Here is a 16,073-nt window from a genome sequence, read left to right as displayed (position 1 = left end):
CCTTTTCTTTACGCTGATTGTCCATATTGGTATCGATCGTCTGGTTTGACTGGCAGGCCGCGTTATGTTGATATATGATTGCGTAATCTGTTTCCATTCCAAAAGTAAAAATGTCAAGTTGGCCATTACTCAGAAAACGCTCAAGATATTCAAATAAAACTTGGTGTTTCCCAGATACAATATGCACATGTATAACAAGGCCCTAAACTCTGGCTATCATTAATTGTCATGTTATAGATAGCAACAGTCATGCATTCCGTTAACTTGTCCAATATTCAAATGAAACATTGAAAACATGCTCAAAATGATAATTGCCTCATATATCGCCAGGCCCATAACTCTGCCTTTACTTACTGTAAAGTTATACCACTTTATATACAGCTGAGTTGAGCCATGCTGGTCGTGTCACACTGTGTTTTCTAATCAAACCTACAGTTAAAGCTCCCGATCATAAAAGCCAGGGTCGGATCCACGATTTGACACTAGAGTGGGCTTAAAGAATGGGCATAACCTAGAGTTTCGACCCTACCGCATAACCGAAACCTATTTGATTAAAAATGAAGGCTGAAGGGTTTGTCGATATCCCCACCCCCTACACAGTTAAACTATTCCTAGTCCGAAATGTTGTATTTGAGGCGTATTTTGTTACCTTTTTTTCCTTTATTGAAATAAAAAGTAAATTGGACAATTTAAGAAGGGGTTGGGGTTGTTTTTTTTTTGGGGGGGGGGGTAGCAAAAGCTACCCACTCAGTTATAGCTTTAATTATTTCTTCGGCTCTGTTTTCTTTTAAGCGAGGATAAAAAACATCTGTATAATATAAAATAAGCATTATGTGTACCTTATTTATGAACCATACATCTGTGATAGATATAGTTCATATGCATGTTATATAAGCAAAGTGATTCACCTCATTTAATTATGAACCAACTTGACATAGAAGCTCTGTAGTTCAAATATCATTGCTTTCCCACAAAGGTTTTATCAAATAAAATATCTGAAAGATAGTTTTGAGATTCATGTTTTGTGAAATGTATGATTTATGAACTTGCTTGAATACAATCTTAACGATTTCCCTATTCTTACTTAAAAGGCTAATCTCCAGTGTGTTTGTGATGTGTTTATTTCGGTCTATGGCAAAATAGGTCAGTGAATAATTCTACTTCCTGGTTACGTGAAATACAAAGGAAAAATTGTCTTATCAGTTACGCAGTTTAAAATTGTCACAGCAATGACGGTCTTTAAATATGTGAATTGTAATACTTAAAGCTAAAGCAATGGATTACTAAAATCGTCGTCATCGTGGAATAGTTACAATGGTATAGATTGTTTTAACACAGATTCAACTTTAAGTAAAAAGTTATTTCACTATAAGAAAAAAACATGGCCTCCAGAGGTTCATCTATTTACAAGGGATCTGACCTGATTCACGATTATAGTTGCTCCAAGTGCGAGGAAAATGACCTGAACACTGAAGCACAGCACTTCTGTCCACAGTGTGAACACTATCTGTGTGACAAGTGTGTTGGTATTCATGGGGATTATTTCAAGAAACATGTTGTGCATGGGCGTGGGGACTTTCGGAAGTGGGTGGGGTACTCCATGGACAAATGTGACCAGCATGACAAAGAGCTGGAGGTCCACTGTGATGACCACCTTGAATTGTGCTGCAGTGTCTGTGTGGCCCTTAACCACAGGTGAGAGAGTGTAACCACAGGTAATTTAAATTGACACGTTTTGGCTCTTCTTCACCATGTATTGTGTTTGCTGTGTTTGACAAATTTAAAGTTAAGGGAAATTAATACATTTTCCCATCCCAAATAAGTAGAGCCAGATGCCTTTTCCTTGTCACTATGAAATAAATTAAGTAAAGAAACAATACAGTAGAAAAACATGCAATATTGCATGAATATGTTGAAAAGCGGAACTGCATTTTTGTACCTTTCATGAAATGGTGATAGCCATTAATCAAATGAGTCCTTGTATTCTAGGCTTTGTAGCAGCATCAGTCACCTGCCTGACCTGGCCAGAGGCTTCTTGAAGACAGAAGAGTTCAAGCAGCTGCCAGCAGCAGTGGACAAAATGAGGCGCTGGCTGGATAAGCTCAAGAATGACATAATGAAAGACCAAGCTTCACTGAATGACTCCTACAAGAACATCCTAGTTGAAATCCTGGCTCTCCGCAAGACAATAAACAAGGTCTTAGACAGGATGGAGAGGAAGACAGTTCAACAGTTGGATAGCATGATGAAAGATTTAGAGAAGTCTATTAAAGATGATTTAGAAACATGTGCTCACATGAATGACCAACTCAAGACCATGACTGAGCAACTACAGCAGATTACTGGCAACAACAAGGAGACCAATTCTTACATTGGATTCTGAATATGCCAGTTGAAATTGAGTGAAGCCAAGCGTTTTGTGCAAGACATACGAGGAAAAGATGAAGTGAAGTTCAAATCTGATGATAGTGTTATACATTTCTGAAAAACCTAAACTGTCTTGGCAATGTAAAAAAACAGTTTCATCCACTCATGTATATAAGGCTAAGACTTCAAGCCATTATAATGTTAGAATAAAGAAGGACAATACCAATTGCTATATTGCAGGTATCTGTGAGTTGCCTGGTTGAGAGATGGTTATTGCTGATTTTGCAAATATAAGATTAAAACTTCTGAACAGGCAGTATGCGGTCATTGATCATTATGATTTGCCTGATTCTCCCTACCACTTGTGTCACACCACAGGCAATGATTTAGCAGTAGCTGTAAGTAACGTCACTTTTATAAAAGAGATCCACTTCCTCACAGTGACCAAAGGGAAACTAAAAGCAATGAGAAAGTTCACCACAGCCCATTCATACTGCTCCATTGCCCACCACCAGGGCCAGCTGTATGTGGGGTCCACTGATGGCCTGTACCTGTACACTATGGATGGAACATGCCTTAAGATAATTTATGAAGACTTGACTGGTGGTAGGACACTGTACAGTTCTGCTGTCTCTCCTAGTGGAGAGTGGTTATATGTTATAAATTATGACTCTTCTAAATGAATTACACTTGACACATCTGGTCAAGTAGTATCCACAGTTGAGGATCCTGACTTACAATCTCCATCTGGAATATATGTCAGCCCCAGTGGCCATGTATTTGTGTGCGGTTTTGATTCTAGCACTGTGGTGCAGGTAGACAAGGAGGGAAAACAAAAGCTGGCCACAGTTGCCAGGGAGGCTGATGGCGTGTGTTTACCTCATTCAGTGTGGTTCAGTGAACAAACCTCCAGCCTCATTGTTGGGAATATAGATGACGACATCACTGTTATCAAATTGTGTTGAATTAGAAATCAGATTCTGGTTTGCATAAAAAAAATAGTAGAGGTGTACGAGTGTTTCCTACATTGTTTAATCTAGTATGGTTGACATTGAAAGTTGAATGGTATATGTGTTTAAGTGTATAAGTTGTTATATGCTTGTAATTCATATCAACAGGGTGCATTTGTTCTTGTATAAATGTTGTGACGAAATGGAAAACATTATTTTGGGGCACTAATAAAGTATGGTATATATATTTTGTGCGATGACTGTTCTGTGAACTTACATGTTGTAAGCAGGAAATTAATGTATACAATAACATGTGTGTATTTATGTATATAAAGATGAAAAAGAGATGAAAAAGAATCTACGTTAAAATTATTTAATCCATTATACAGTTTAAACGTTTGGATTTGAAGGCACAAATGAACATGTGTATTTGTTATTGTTTGCTGTAAGAAATACTATATGAGCGGAAAAATGTTATAGAATTCGCCCAAAATGCACCATTTTGGACTAGAAATTGTACAAAAACATTTCATTAAAATCAAATAAATTTCGGTTTTGATGGAGTTTACAATAAATCATTGATCAGCTTCTGGGAATGTCTGGAAATGAAAAACATCTACTGGAGTTATTTTTGTCGGGCTGAAATGTCTTAGCCCGGATAATAATGAGAAACTGTGTCGGACAGCTGATGATCAGCCTTATGCCCCCCCCCCCCCCGGGCTGTGTAAACTCTTGAAGTATATATCATGTACTTAAAAAAGATAAACCAAAGCTTTAACTTTCACATTATTTATAAACTTAATATATATATATATACTTATACCCACATTATAATATAATGAAAGAAAAAGGCAGCATGGTACTGTAGTAACGGACATAAGCAAAATGATACTGCAGTTAGTGACACAGGCAACACGATACTGTAGTTAGTGACACAGGCAGCATGATACAGTAGTAACGGACACAGGCAACACGTTATATAGTAAGCGACAAAGGCAGCATGGTACAGTAGTAACGAACACATGCAACATGATACTGTAGTGAGTGACACAGGCAGCTCGGTACATTAGTAACGGACACATGCAACATGATACTCTAGTGAGCGATACATGCAGCATGGTACAGTAGTAACGGACACATGCAACATGATACTCTAGTGAGCGACATAGGCAGCATGGTACATTAGTAACGGACACAGGCAACATGATACTGAAGTAAGTGACACAGGCAGCTTGGTACATAAGTAAAGGACACATGCAACATGATACTGTAGTGAGTGACAAAGGTAGCTTGGTACTGTAGTGAATGACACGGCCATCAGGCTACTGTAGTGAATAAAACAGGTAACACGCTACTGTAGTGATTGTCAAAGGCAACATGATACTGTAGTGAATGACACAGACAGCACGATACTGTAGTGAATTACACAGACAACACAATATTCTAGTGGATGACACATGCAACATAACACTGTAATGAATGACACAGACAACACGATACTGTAGTGAATGACACAGGCAACATGATACTGTAGTGAGTGACACAGGCAGCTTGGTACATAAGTAATGAACACATGCAGCATGATACTGTAGTGAGTGACACAGGTAGCTTGGTACTGTAGTGAATGACAAGGCCATCAGGCTACTGTAGTGAATAAAACAGGTAACACGCTACTGTAGTGATTGTCAAAGGCAACATGATACTGTAGTGAATGACACAGACAGCACCATACTGTAGTGAATGACACAGACAACAAGATACTCTAGTGGATGACACATGCGACATAACACTGTAGTGAATGACACAGACAACACGATATTGTGGTGAATGACACAGGCATCATAACACTGTAGTGAATGACACAGACAACACGATACTGTAGTGAGTGACAAAGGCAACATGATACTGCAGTGAATGACACAGGCAACATAATACTGTAGTGCATGACACAGGCAACATGATACTGTAGTGAGTGCCAAAGGCAACATGATACTGTAGTTGGTGACGCAGGCAACTTGATACTGTAGTGAATGACTTAGGCAACATGGTACTGTAGAGAATTACACAGGCAATATGGTACTGTAGTGAGTGACAGAGGCAACATGATACTGTAGTTGGTGACACAGACAACATGATACTGTAGTTGGTGACTCAGGCAACATGATACTGTTGTGAGTGACACAGGCAACATGGTACTGTAGTGAGTGACACAGGCAACATGATACTGTAGTTGGCGACTCAGGCACCATGATACTGTTGTGAATGACACAGGCAACATGATACTGTGGTGAGTGACTCAGGCAACATGATACTGTACTGAGTGACTCAGGCAACATGATACTGTAGTGAGTGACTCAGGCAACATGATACTGTAGTAAATGACATAGGCAACATGATACTGTAGTGCGTAACACAGGCAACATGATATTGTAGTGAATGACACTGACAACTTGATACTGTAGTGACACCGGCAACATAATACTGTAGTGAGTGACACATGCAACATAATACTGCAGTGAGAGACTCACCAACTTGATACTGTAGTAAGTGACACAGGCAACATGGTACTGTAGTGAGTAAAACAGGCAAGGTGACTCTGTAGTGTGTGACACAGGCAACATGATACTGTAGTAAGTGACTCAGGCAACATGCTACTGTAGTGAGTGACTCAGGCAACATGATACTGTAGTGAGTGACACAGGCAACATAGTACTGTAGTGAATGACAAAGGCAACATGATACTGTAGTGAGTGACACAGGCAACATGAAACTGTAGTGAGTGACATAGGCAACATGATACTGTAGTGAATGACACAGGCAACTTGATACTGTATTGAGTGACACAGACAACATGGTACTGTAGTGAATGACACAGACAACATGGTACTGTTGTGAATGACACAGGAAACATGGTACTGTAGTAAGTGACACAGACAACATGGTACTGTAGTGAATGACACAGGCAATATGATACTGTAGTAAATGACACAGGCAACATGGTACTGTAGTGAATGGCATATACAATATGATAACGTAGTGAATGACACAGGCAACATGGTTAAGTAATGGGTGACGCAGACAACATTACACTGTATTGAGAGACACAGGAAACATGATACTGTAGTGAGTGACACAGGCAACATTTTACTGTAGTGAATGACACAGGCAACAAGGTACCGTAGTGAATGACACAGGTAACATGGTACTGTAGTAAATGACACCGGTAACATGATACTGTAGTGAATGACACAGGTAACATGGTACTGTAGTGAATGACACAGGTAACATGGTATTGTAGTGAATGACACAGGTAACATGGTAATATAGTGAATGCCATAGGCAACATGGTACTGTAGTGAGTGCCACAGGTAACATGACACTGTAGTGAGTGCCACAGGTAACATGATACTGTAGTAAGTGCCACAGACATGTTATTAATCCCGCACGCCGGCTGAGCCACAGTGGATATATGCCATTAAGTTTTTTTTTTTTTCAAAAAGCCTGTACACTTTTAAATACATAAAGCTTAATGATCATAATTAAAAAAGAAACTTTTCGATTCCGATTGTCCCTAGCATTTTTTCATATTAGTCTTGATAGTATGTCAGCTTGATATATCAAAAATTCAGAAATTACTCTGTTTACCATTTTTACAAGAATTATAGGAGAAATATTTACAAAATACTGACATCAGTATAAATATTGAAAACTAGACCTGGGTCTTTTGCGCGACACACCGCCGGAGCATGACGAACATTCATGTCAAGTTTTCAGGTAACCCTATAACTAGTTGATAGGCAGACCGGACAAGGAACATTTTTATTTCCATTTATCATTTCAAGCTTTTAACTCTAATCGTGACCTTGACCTTTGAGGTACTGACCTCGGTATTATGTGCCACGCGCCATCTCATCATGGTCGATCTTCTTGGCAAGTTTTTTTGAAAATCCTATAAGGCATGGTCAAGATACAGCCTGGACAAGTTTAGTAGGAAACAGACGCAAGCACATACACGGAACTGCCATTGTTGATACCTATGTCTCGCTCACGGCACATGATCTCGAGAATATCAGAGTGCCAAATGTCACAAAAATGCGCCTGTCCTAGTTTAAAGACACCAAGTCTGGTGGTTGTTACAAGTTTAGTCAAATTTAGAGAGCGGACAATGTAAATAGTTTTTACCACGTCAAGGGTCAACACTCTGGAATGACTTAGGGAAAATAGTTGGTTATCAAACTTAACAGAGACATTCTGACCAAAACTGGTGACGATTGGACAAAGGATTCAAAAATTGTTAATCGGACAAGACTGATTAAAGATTTAAGGCAAATGCTTTCAATAAAACGGCGTTATTCTCGAGTGACTAGAGCAATCTTTCGGAACGTCAAACTTGTCCGAGATATTATGCCAATACACATTCCGACTAAATTTGATGATGATTGGACAAAGGCTTTATTTAGTGGACAACATACTGGATACAGCTGTACGCCAAAGGTAAAACTAATGTACGTCCCGTTTTATCAACAGGCGTGAAAAAAACAACCCAAAACAATTTTAACATAACATTTATTACAAATTAAAATGCATATTTATGCCTTTGACTTTGAGAAATAAACTTTATAACAACACTCAAGTTTATCTGAACTTCTGAACATTCTGTTTTAAAGTTCATTTCAATTTACACTATTTTGTCTTGTGTTTAAGTTCCATCAAAAAAACACACAAAAATACTCCAGTCATTTATCATTCTCAACTAAAAAAAATCTTCAAACTATGCCATGTACTTGAGTAAGTTATGAGAATTCCATTTAAAGATATTTCAATTTACACAATTTTAACTTTTAAGTGTAGACGTTCTGGCAAAAAAACATACACAAAAATACTCAAGTCATTTCTCAATCTTAACTCCTCTTTTTTCTTCAAATAACTCAATGCCAAAATAAATGCACTTGAGTAATATACTCAATATAAATAAATCAATTTTTGCACAAGAATTATTTCTCTTAGAATATTGCCAATTCTTGGTATCAACATATTCTAAATGCACTTTTAATAAGAGTTATACTGTGTGATCTTGGGATATGTTCATAATTCATGATTTCAACATAGACCAGAACAATGAACACTCATGTAGTGGCATTGCATTCCAAGATATCAAGAATCTAACAATAAAATCCTCATTTTGATTTCTTGTTTTTCTCTATATATCTTTTCAGTTCTTTATTCTCAACCAGGTCCGATTCTTCAACGGGTTTCTCGTTTCCACATCCACTTAAAGGGCACCTGAAATGAAACAGCTACTACATTTATATATTTCATTGCTCTATTGTTCAAAACAATCTAATAAAACTCAAATACCAGAGTAAACATATTTTCTAGTTGTTCTTGTTTTACTGCAAAGTAATGATATTTAATGGTGGTCTGATGAGTCTAAGGATTGTATAATGTTTTCACATCAAGCAAGAGAACTTACCTTTCTATAAAGAAGTTAGAGAACAAGAGATGTCTTAAGACAGCGTGCTCGACAACACCGCTTTGTTATAGAAGTGATTACAATAATGATTTAATATTTGCCTGTCAAAAGCAATAAAAAAATAAAATTAAAACGTAAACAAGAACCGTGTTGAGACAAAACCGGGTGTTTTGATGATTGGCCATAGAGATTCAGTTTCAACTGCTTTCTTCTATTTTTTGTAACTGTGAGTGACTTTGATCCTTGGGGGCCCTAAAAACAATCCCATTGAAGTCCTCCATAAACTCTTTCGACATATCAAGTTTGGTCACAGTATGTCAACCATTCCTTAAGTTATTCAGTACCAAACAGTAATCTATTTTTTTAACAGTGACCTTGACCCTAGGGGGCTAAAAGGCAATCCAAAGAAAGCTCTCCATAAACTTGTCCAATATACCAAGTTTGGTCACACTTTGTCAACCCTTACTTAAGTAATTCAGTAGTAAGATTCTTTTTATTTTTAGCAAAAATGACCTTGACCTTGACCATAACTCTCGGGCCCCAAAACAAAATCTCATGAAAGGTCTCTATAAACTCTTATATATATATATATATATATATATATATATATATATTCCAAGTTTGGTCGCAATATGTCGACCTTTACTTAAGTTATTCAATACCAACCATTTTTCTAATAATAGGAACTTTGACTTTGACCTTGATCCCAGGGGCCTCAAATGCAATTCTATAAAAGGTCTCCATAAACCCTTTCAAAAGACCACGTTAGGTTACTTTATATCAAACCTACCTAAAATTACCCGTTACGTAAGGTGACTTTGAAGCGCCCTTCCAGTCCAGCCACCCCGAAAAATGACACGAGTCATTCTAACAACTAGTTTACCCTTTGTGTAAACCAAGTTAAGTATATAAAAATGAACCTGTCAAAAGATAAAAAAGAAAGAAAAAAAGAGTCAAGGGCCATAATTTGTATTAAGGGTTAAAATGGAGTTATGTAACCTAACAGTAAGATGGTCATCAATAATTGTGCGAAATATTAAGCCAATTGAATGAAGGGTATAGAGGTTCTTTATTAAAATCCAAACTTGTAAAAGTTATTAACAAATATCCCAACCTGCCCTTAAATTTTGACCTAAGTTCCTAAGTCAATCAGAGGCCATAACTTGTATTAAGGATAATATGGAGTTATGTTACTTTATTGTTTGACGGTCCTGAACAACTGTGTGAAGTATTAAGTAAATTGAATGAAGGGTAAAGAAGTAAGTAATAAATATCCCAACCTGCCCTGAAACTTTAACTTTAAGCTCCTTTAAAAGTCAATAATTTAATTTTCTTTTAATTTGTATTAAGGATAATTATGAAGTTATCTAACTTCATTGTGTGATGTCCCTGAACAAATGCATTAAGTATTGAATGAATTGAAGGAAGGGTAATGGAGTTAAAAGTGAAAATTCCAACTTGGCCGAAAACTTTATATGGACGCCAACGCCGAAGCTGGGGCGAGTAGTAAAGGAGCTGAAAATTTAGTCAGAGTATCTCAATAGTACATTTAGGCCACTGACCTTGCAAACTAAATAAAATACATAAAGGATGGCCTAAAGAAAGGTTCATGTAACTCACTTGGCCTTATTCATTCGCTGCTTGATATACTGCATGATCCCCTCTCGCTCATAGTTGTGACCGCACAGTTTGTTGCGTACTGGGTGGACCATGTCCATGCCTGTGTATGGACACTTGGTGTTGATCTCCTGGGTCATTTCGATATCATCATCTTCACAAGTCCCCAGCATGGTCATTTTTGGGGACAAAAGTTTTAATATATGAGTACTTGTATATTTATCAGACAAAATGGATAATAGAAGATATAAGTATAACATATTATTATAGCATAATGAATCGTAACAAATGAAGATAATTTTCCCCACATACACGTGAATGTTCCTTTTCTCAAATACGTTACACTCTATGTCAAAGAGAAATTTAACGTTATAAACATGTTTATTATACATTTTACACAAAAATAACGTTAAGTGTTTACTGATGTCATCACCATAATGTGAAGTTATCTGAGATCAACATAAATAAATCTGCCAAGAACTGTTGTTTTAAGATTTTAAAAGTTTTATAAAAAATCTTATTTTGACTGTGCCAATTCAATACACTACCGGCATATTTATAATCGTGTTTCAATGGGAATATTCTGGTTTGGCACGTTATTGCAAAGGAGCTGTTTTACTCAGTGCAGGTAAGACACAGACTTCCAGATGCAATAAAAATGCGCAATGGTATGTCTTTTATGGAAATTGACTAATAAATAATTGTAATTTAAATTCAAATCTTACAGTCTTATCTTGTTTCCCATTGTATTGAAAAAATGTAAACCTTTTGGTTTGAAAATAAATAAATTTGAAGACTGGCATAATTTAAGGCATTTTAACATGAGTCTTAAAGAAAACATTGTTATACCAGGATGAAGAGCCCGGAATATTCGCTCATTCAGTTGTTGCAGTTTCTCATGTTGTTGAAAATTTGGTTCATTGGATTTCATCACTGCCAGCTTGGCATGCAGTACATCTTCCATGCATTCCCCGTCATCTAATTCCTAGATGGTGGTAAAGTTTTATAAAGCACATAATCTGCGATTCTATTAACAGCAACATAACGTTTTGGACAAGGTAGCTCCTCTGTATGTTAATAAGATGATTGACAACCTGGAAAGCAGATTTCAGGATTCAAGAGTCATTGATGCAATGAAAGTTCTTGTGCCTGAAAATATAGCAAAATGTGACTCTGTGGCCAAGTTTGGCAATGATGACAGTGATTTGTTTTGGTGCAATTTACTGCCTTCTAAAGGCTGTTTCCCCTTGCGAAAAACTGTCCATTTTTCCCAAAATTTTATAATTTTTTCCCAATTTGATAAATGTACATGATGTTAATGATTAAAAAAGCAATGAATTCCTTGAAATATATACAAAATATTGACACTACTTACTCTTTCACAGCATAATGAATGCATAAAAAGTTAAAACATGTATATTTGCCATTATGTTAGATATTTTGGCCTGATTTTGTATTTTTCCCATTAAGGCAACATTTTTTCCCAATTTGCTAGGCACAGGCGGTAAAAATAATTCCAAAAAAAATCACTGGATGAGTTTTTGTGTTTGTTTAAACAGTACAGTTTACATCTTGGAAGTGTTCATGAATGTGTGTCTGAATATAGTCAGTATAAACATCTTGTTAATTGTTCCTATAAAAAAGAACAATTGTCTGCTGTTGCTAGTATTTTTGCCATGAAGTACTTTGGGGAATACCCCAACATGGTGAAACTCCTAAAATGTGTTGCTGTGTTGCCAATGAGTAGTGTTAAGTGTGAGAGGGGCTTTTCCACACAAAATCGCATAATGTCGAGGTTGCGCACACGGTTGAACAGTAAAACAATGGATGTTTGATGAGAATATCTGAGGATGGCCCCAGCATGGAACTGTTTGACTTTGGCAAGGCCCTGAGAAAGTGGAAGAAAGAAAAAGTGAGAAAACTGTACATGGTTTAAACTGTATGCATGATTAAACTGCATGTTATTCCTGTGTTAAATATTTTAAACTGTCTGGATGTTTATTGGTATTGCATTTAAAACACATTATAAATGTAATGTTTCAAATTACAATATTGAATAATGTATATCTTAACAGCATATACTTGATCCTTTCTTTGTAATTTCTCAAATCAAATCATTTAATAAGCCTTTCAATATATTATATATGGATGTAATAAAATTTAGAAAATACAATGCTTTATTTTCTTTACCAAATAAAAACCAAGTTATTTCAAAATCCTGTATTGAAGGCACATCTAAATGCTAAATCACACTTCTCCCTGAAGTTGACTCACTTCTCCCTAAATTGAGCTGAAGGAGAAGTCACTTTTCCCTAAAATTTGAACCTAGGATGACCCCTGATAAAACTTTTTTCAAATCCAGAAATATCTAAGAAGTTTTTTTTTACCGGTAACAAAGATAGTTAAATTAAAAAAACAAAACAGTCAGGTTCAGGGTTAATATTGCATTTGACGGTGTCCCCAAAGAGATCTAGTCTATATGTTCCCAACAGAAAATAATCACAATCACAATTATTTTTTCATATCTTAAGTGGGGTCATATTTTCAAAATAGCTTGAAATCCCCACACGTTTAATCAAAGTGAACTGTAAGAATAGTTTAAATATCAATTAAAAACAACAACAACGTTTCCTTTACTGGTCTGTATCTAATAGCTGACTTGCGTCATGAAATAAACATATCAACATATACGTACAGCATTCTTCACTTCTTCAATTGCCTTTTTAATGTTTTGGATGTTGTTATCAAATTGAATAAGTTTTGTGGTCATGTTTCGAAACTTTTTTTCTTCACCTATAATAAATTTCACATTTGTTTAATACCTTTTGAATTGCATCTGTAAATACATTTTTTTGCCTTTAACAGCTACGCTATGTAGCTACAATAATGAGCGATCAGGGATACTATTTTTTTTATCATTTTGACATTTTTTATGTATCCCTGTAACGCGTAACAACTCTCTACAATTTAACACCGGGCGAAAGAATATATGGTAATGTTGTGCATCGATGTTGAATAATAATGACAAACTTGTTCGATATATACCCGACAATGATCTAAACTGGATTTAATTTGTCATTAGGACGTTATTTTCACATAAATATATTCTGGGTCACGAATACTGTTATACATGTACACAACCTGTCAGATTTTTCCCGGGTTTACAGATGTCAGGATACTTGATAAACAATCAACACATCTACCCAGTAAGTGTTTTATGATATCTGAACATGCTTTTTTGGCATAATGACATAAATAAATATATATGGTAAATAGTATGCAATAATATTTTTGAAGAAATGTGAATTTATAACGGAGATAATTTCAAAATTGTGGCCGCGTGGATTCTCTGCGCAAGGCCGTTCGCTACTTTTTGCTGGGACGGTGGACGTCACAAGTCTGCAATTGTAAAAAAAATCGTCTAAAGACTCGATGACGGCCATTTAGGTGGACTACTACGCTATGCAGTTTTAGACCTTTTTGTACCTGGCATATAGAGATATACTTATAAACAGCAGGACTTGAGGCAAGGTGTTTTTCCTAACAGCAGGATTATAAAAGGTCCAGTGAGAACGCCACTAGGGAAAGACTTGCTCGTATTTCTTTACAATTAGCATTTCTGATGCCTTGTACACCTTTGTGCACAGGGTCCTATTTTAAATGAATGTGATTACAAGAGATGATGATAATGATGATGGCATGAGACAACTTTACCTGCTCAAGTTTCACAAGAGATCGAGATATCAGGTTAAGACAACAAAACTTAAGAGTTGGCTAAATCCGATTACAGCTTACATGTTCAAAATATCGAAAAACATATCACCTTAAATTCTAAGATAAGCTGAAATTCTTAGCTAAGCCCAAATGTTTGTTACATTGTTGGTAAAATAACCTTGTTGATTTTCCATGAAATCAAGACAGACTTGAACCACAGTGGCTTGAGGACAAAGGCTCATTAAAGTCACAACAAATAATTTCAACTAGCCAAAATTATATAATGTTTCATATTACAGTATAGGGTATTTTTGAATTTTGTCAAATCTCGTTTTATGTTTATGGCAATGTATTATTTTGGTGATATACATGTTCAAGTATGTATAAAATATAATTTTGGCTAGTTAAAATTATTTATTGTGACTTTAATGAGCCTTTGTCATCAAGCCACTGTGACTTGAACAGTCATATCGATTCCCTTTTGATAGTTGTGTTCAAAAGAGTTTAACGAATTTTCTGCCTCGTCTACGAAGATAAATTCTGACATTTTTTTTTTCTTTTTCATAAACGTTTTTGAGGTAAAAATAACAACACAAATATTTTGTTTGTTCCCGGTTTCTTTAAATCCGTCGCAGATTTTTAAACAAGGGAAGTAATTTAAGGAAAACGATTTCGAATAATTACACCCTAATGTAAATGTTTAGACTTGGTCAAAACGGCATGGCACAAAACGGTTATACCTTGTTGTTGACTCTGAAGATTGAACTACCAAACACGTTCTGCCAAGGAATTAATTATGTCAATAAAACACAATATAGAGCATGTAATATAAGAATATAATATCAATGTTTTGCTGTGTTTTGGTTGTTGCTGTTTTTTATGTTGAGTTTATGTCAGATCATGTTTGAAAAAAAGCGAACATATATGGGCATACTTTTTAACAGTTTTTTTTTCAACCCTGTTCAGTGTCGCCTGCCGATTTACCACCAAAAATATAGTTTGAGAAAGTGCAGACTATGTAAATTGCAAGCTTTATATGTTTCCAATAACCGAGTTAGATTTGACAAAGCAAGAAGCAATCATAACGCAATATCTATTTAAATCATTTAATATGTTGAACGTAGATAAAGATAGCATTAAAGTAATACCCCTGCGCCAAAAAATGAATGAACCTCGAAACGTAAACAAAGAATTACTATTCACTCAAAGCGCATCATTCAATCACGTGACACAATGATGAGGCCAAGTGAATTTACAGTCGAAAAGAGATAATCCTGTAATGAGATAATGCAGTAAGAGATTTCTCTCCCTTGCCTTTGTAAGGAAGAAGCGGGAAATCTCAAGCTTGATTGATTGTCGTGCACAATTGTAAGTCTACAGAGATGTTTGTTTTACTTTGTTTTAGAAAACTTGATTGTTTAACTTGGAATCTGATGTTCTGATGGTTAGTATTGATTCGCATTTGTAGTATTTTGTGTTTTTATTGGGTTAGCAATGGATTGGAATGATCATTATTTCATTCAGCTGCATTTATTTAGTTTTGTCATGTATTTTCACGACATCAGCAGATTTTGTATTTAAAACGAGAATGGCAGTTCCGTGATATTCTTTTAGCCTCTTTCCATATACGAATATATGTGGGTTTGGTTACAGATGATAACATGCATGGATAACAGAAGTCATCATGGGAGTACGAGGTAGTAGGAGTGTTTGATTCCATAAATCAGTAAGTTCCATGTCAATGTTTTGTTTTATGATGTACTGTGTTGTTGTTTTTGTAATCGCTTGTATTATATGTGTGTTTTATATGCTTTAGTCATTTAATTTGATCTGCCACTGCACACGATTAATTCATATAAGATATTAGACTGTTTACGATGTTAACTTATAAACATGTTATTATTCATTATCTTATGATTGTTTATATTTATATTTTCAGGACGCTCCGATAT

At 35.8% G+C, this 16,073-nt stretch overlaps 2 protein-coding genes and 1 pseudogene across 2 annotated transcripts; 2 read left to right on the top strand and 1 right to left on the bottom strand.

Annotated features, from left to right (window-relative positions):
- The first annotated feature begins 1,184 nt into the window (after positions 1 to 1,184).
- Positions 1,185 to 3,934, top strand: LOC128217063 (E3 ubiquitin-protein ligase TRIM33-like). Its single transcript, XM_052923910.1, has 2 exons — positions 1,185 to 1,695; positions 1,990 to 3,934. Exons 1-2 carry the CDS (start codon positions 1,382 to 1,384, stop codon positions 2,381 to 2,383), a joined length of 708 nt encoding a protein of 235 aa, XP_052779870.1. The 5' UTR covers positions 1,185 to 1,381; the 3' UTR covers positions 2,384 to 3,934.
- On the top strand, positions 2,634 to 3,934 carry LOC128217065 (uncharacterized; annotated as a pseudogene).
- A 4,560-nt stretch (positions 3,935 to 8,494) lies between these two features.
- On the bottom strand, positions 8,495 to 13,900 carry LOC128216248 (E3 SUMO-protein ligase NSE2-like). The gene is made up of 5 exons (XM_052922818.1): positions 13,894 to 13,900; positions 13,103 to 13,200; positions 11,247 to 11,392; positions 10,411 to 10,617; positions 8,495 to 8,600 (listed from the first exon to the last, which is right to left on the bottom strand). The coding sequence occupies exons 1-5, from the start codon at positions 13,898 to 13,900 to the stop codon at positions 8,495 to 8,497; spliced, it is 564 nt and encodes a 187-aa protein (XP_052778778.1).
- Positions 13,901 to 16,073: the final 2,173 nt, after the last annotated feature.

The sequence above is a fragment of the Mya arenaria genome, chromosome 14, assembly GCF_026914265.1.
Source record: "Mya arenaria isolate MELC-2E11 chromosome 14, ASM2691426v1".
Taxonomy (NCBI): domain Eukaryota; kingdom Metazoa; phylum Mollusca; class Bivalvia; order Myida; family Myidae; genus Mya; species Mya arenaria.
Note: the sequence above shows the minus strand (reverse complement) of the source record. Positions and strands in the feature narration are given on the sequence as shown.

Bases quoted from the DNA above. Each gene is read 5' to 3' on its own strand.
- LOC128217063 (XM_052923910.1), top strand. From the start codon at position 1,382: ATGGCCTCCAGAGGTTCATCTATTTACAAGGGATCTGACCTGATTCAC. The intron at 1,696-1,989 runs GTGAGAGAGTGT...CTTGTATTCTAG, and splicing joins TGTGTGGCCCTTAACCACAG to GCTTTGTAGCAGCATCAGTC.
- LOC128216248 (XM_052922818.1), bottom strand. The intron at 10,618-11,246 runs GTTTTCTTTAAG...TAAATATACAAG, and splicing joins CTTCATCCTGGTATAACAAT to TACTCATATATTAAAACTTT. The intron at 8,601-10,410 runs GTGAGTTACATG...GTTTCATTTCAG, and splicing joins CAGCGAATGAATAAGGCCAA to GTGCCCTTTAAGTGGATGTG.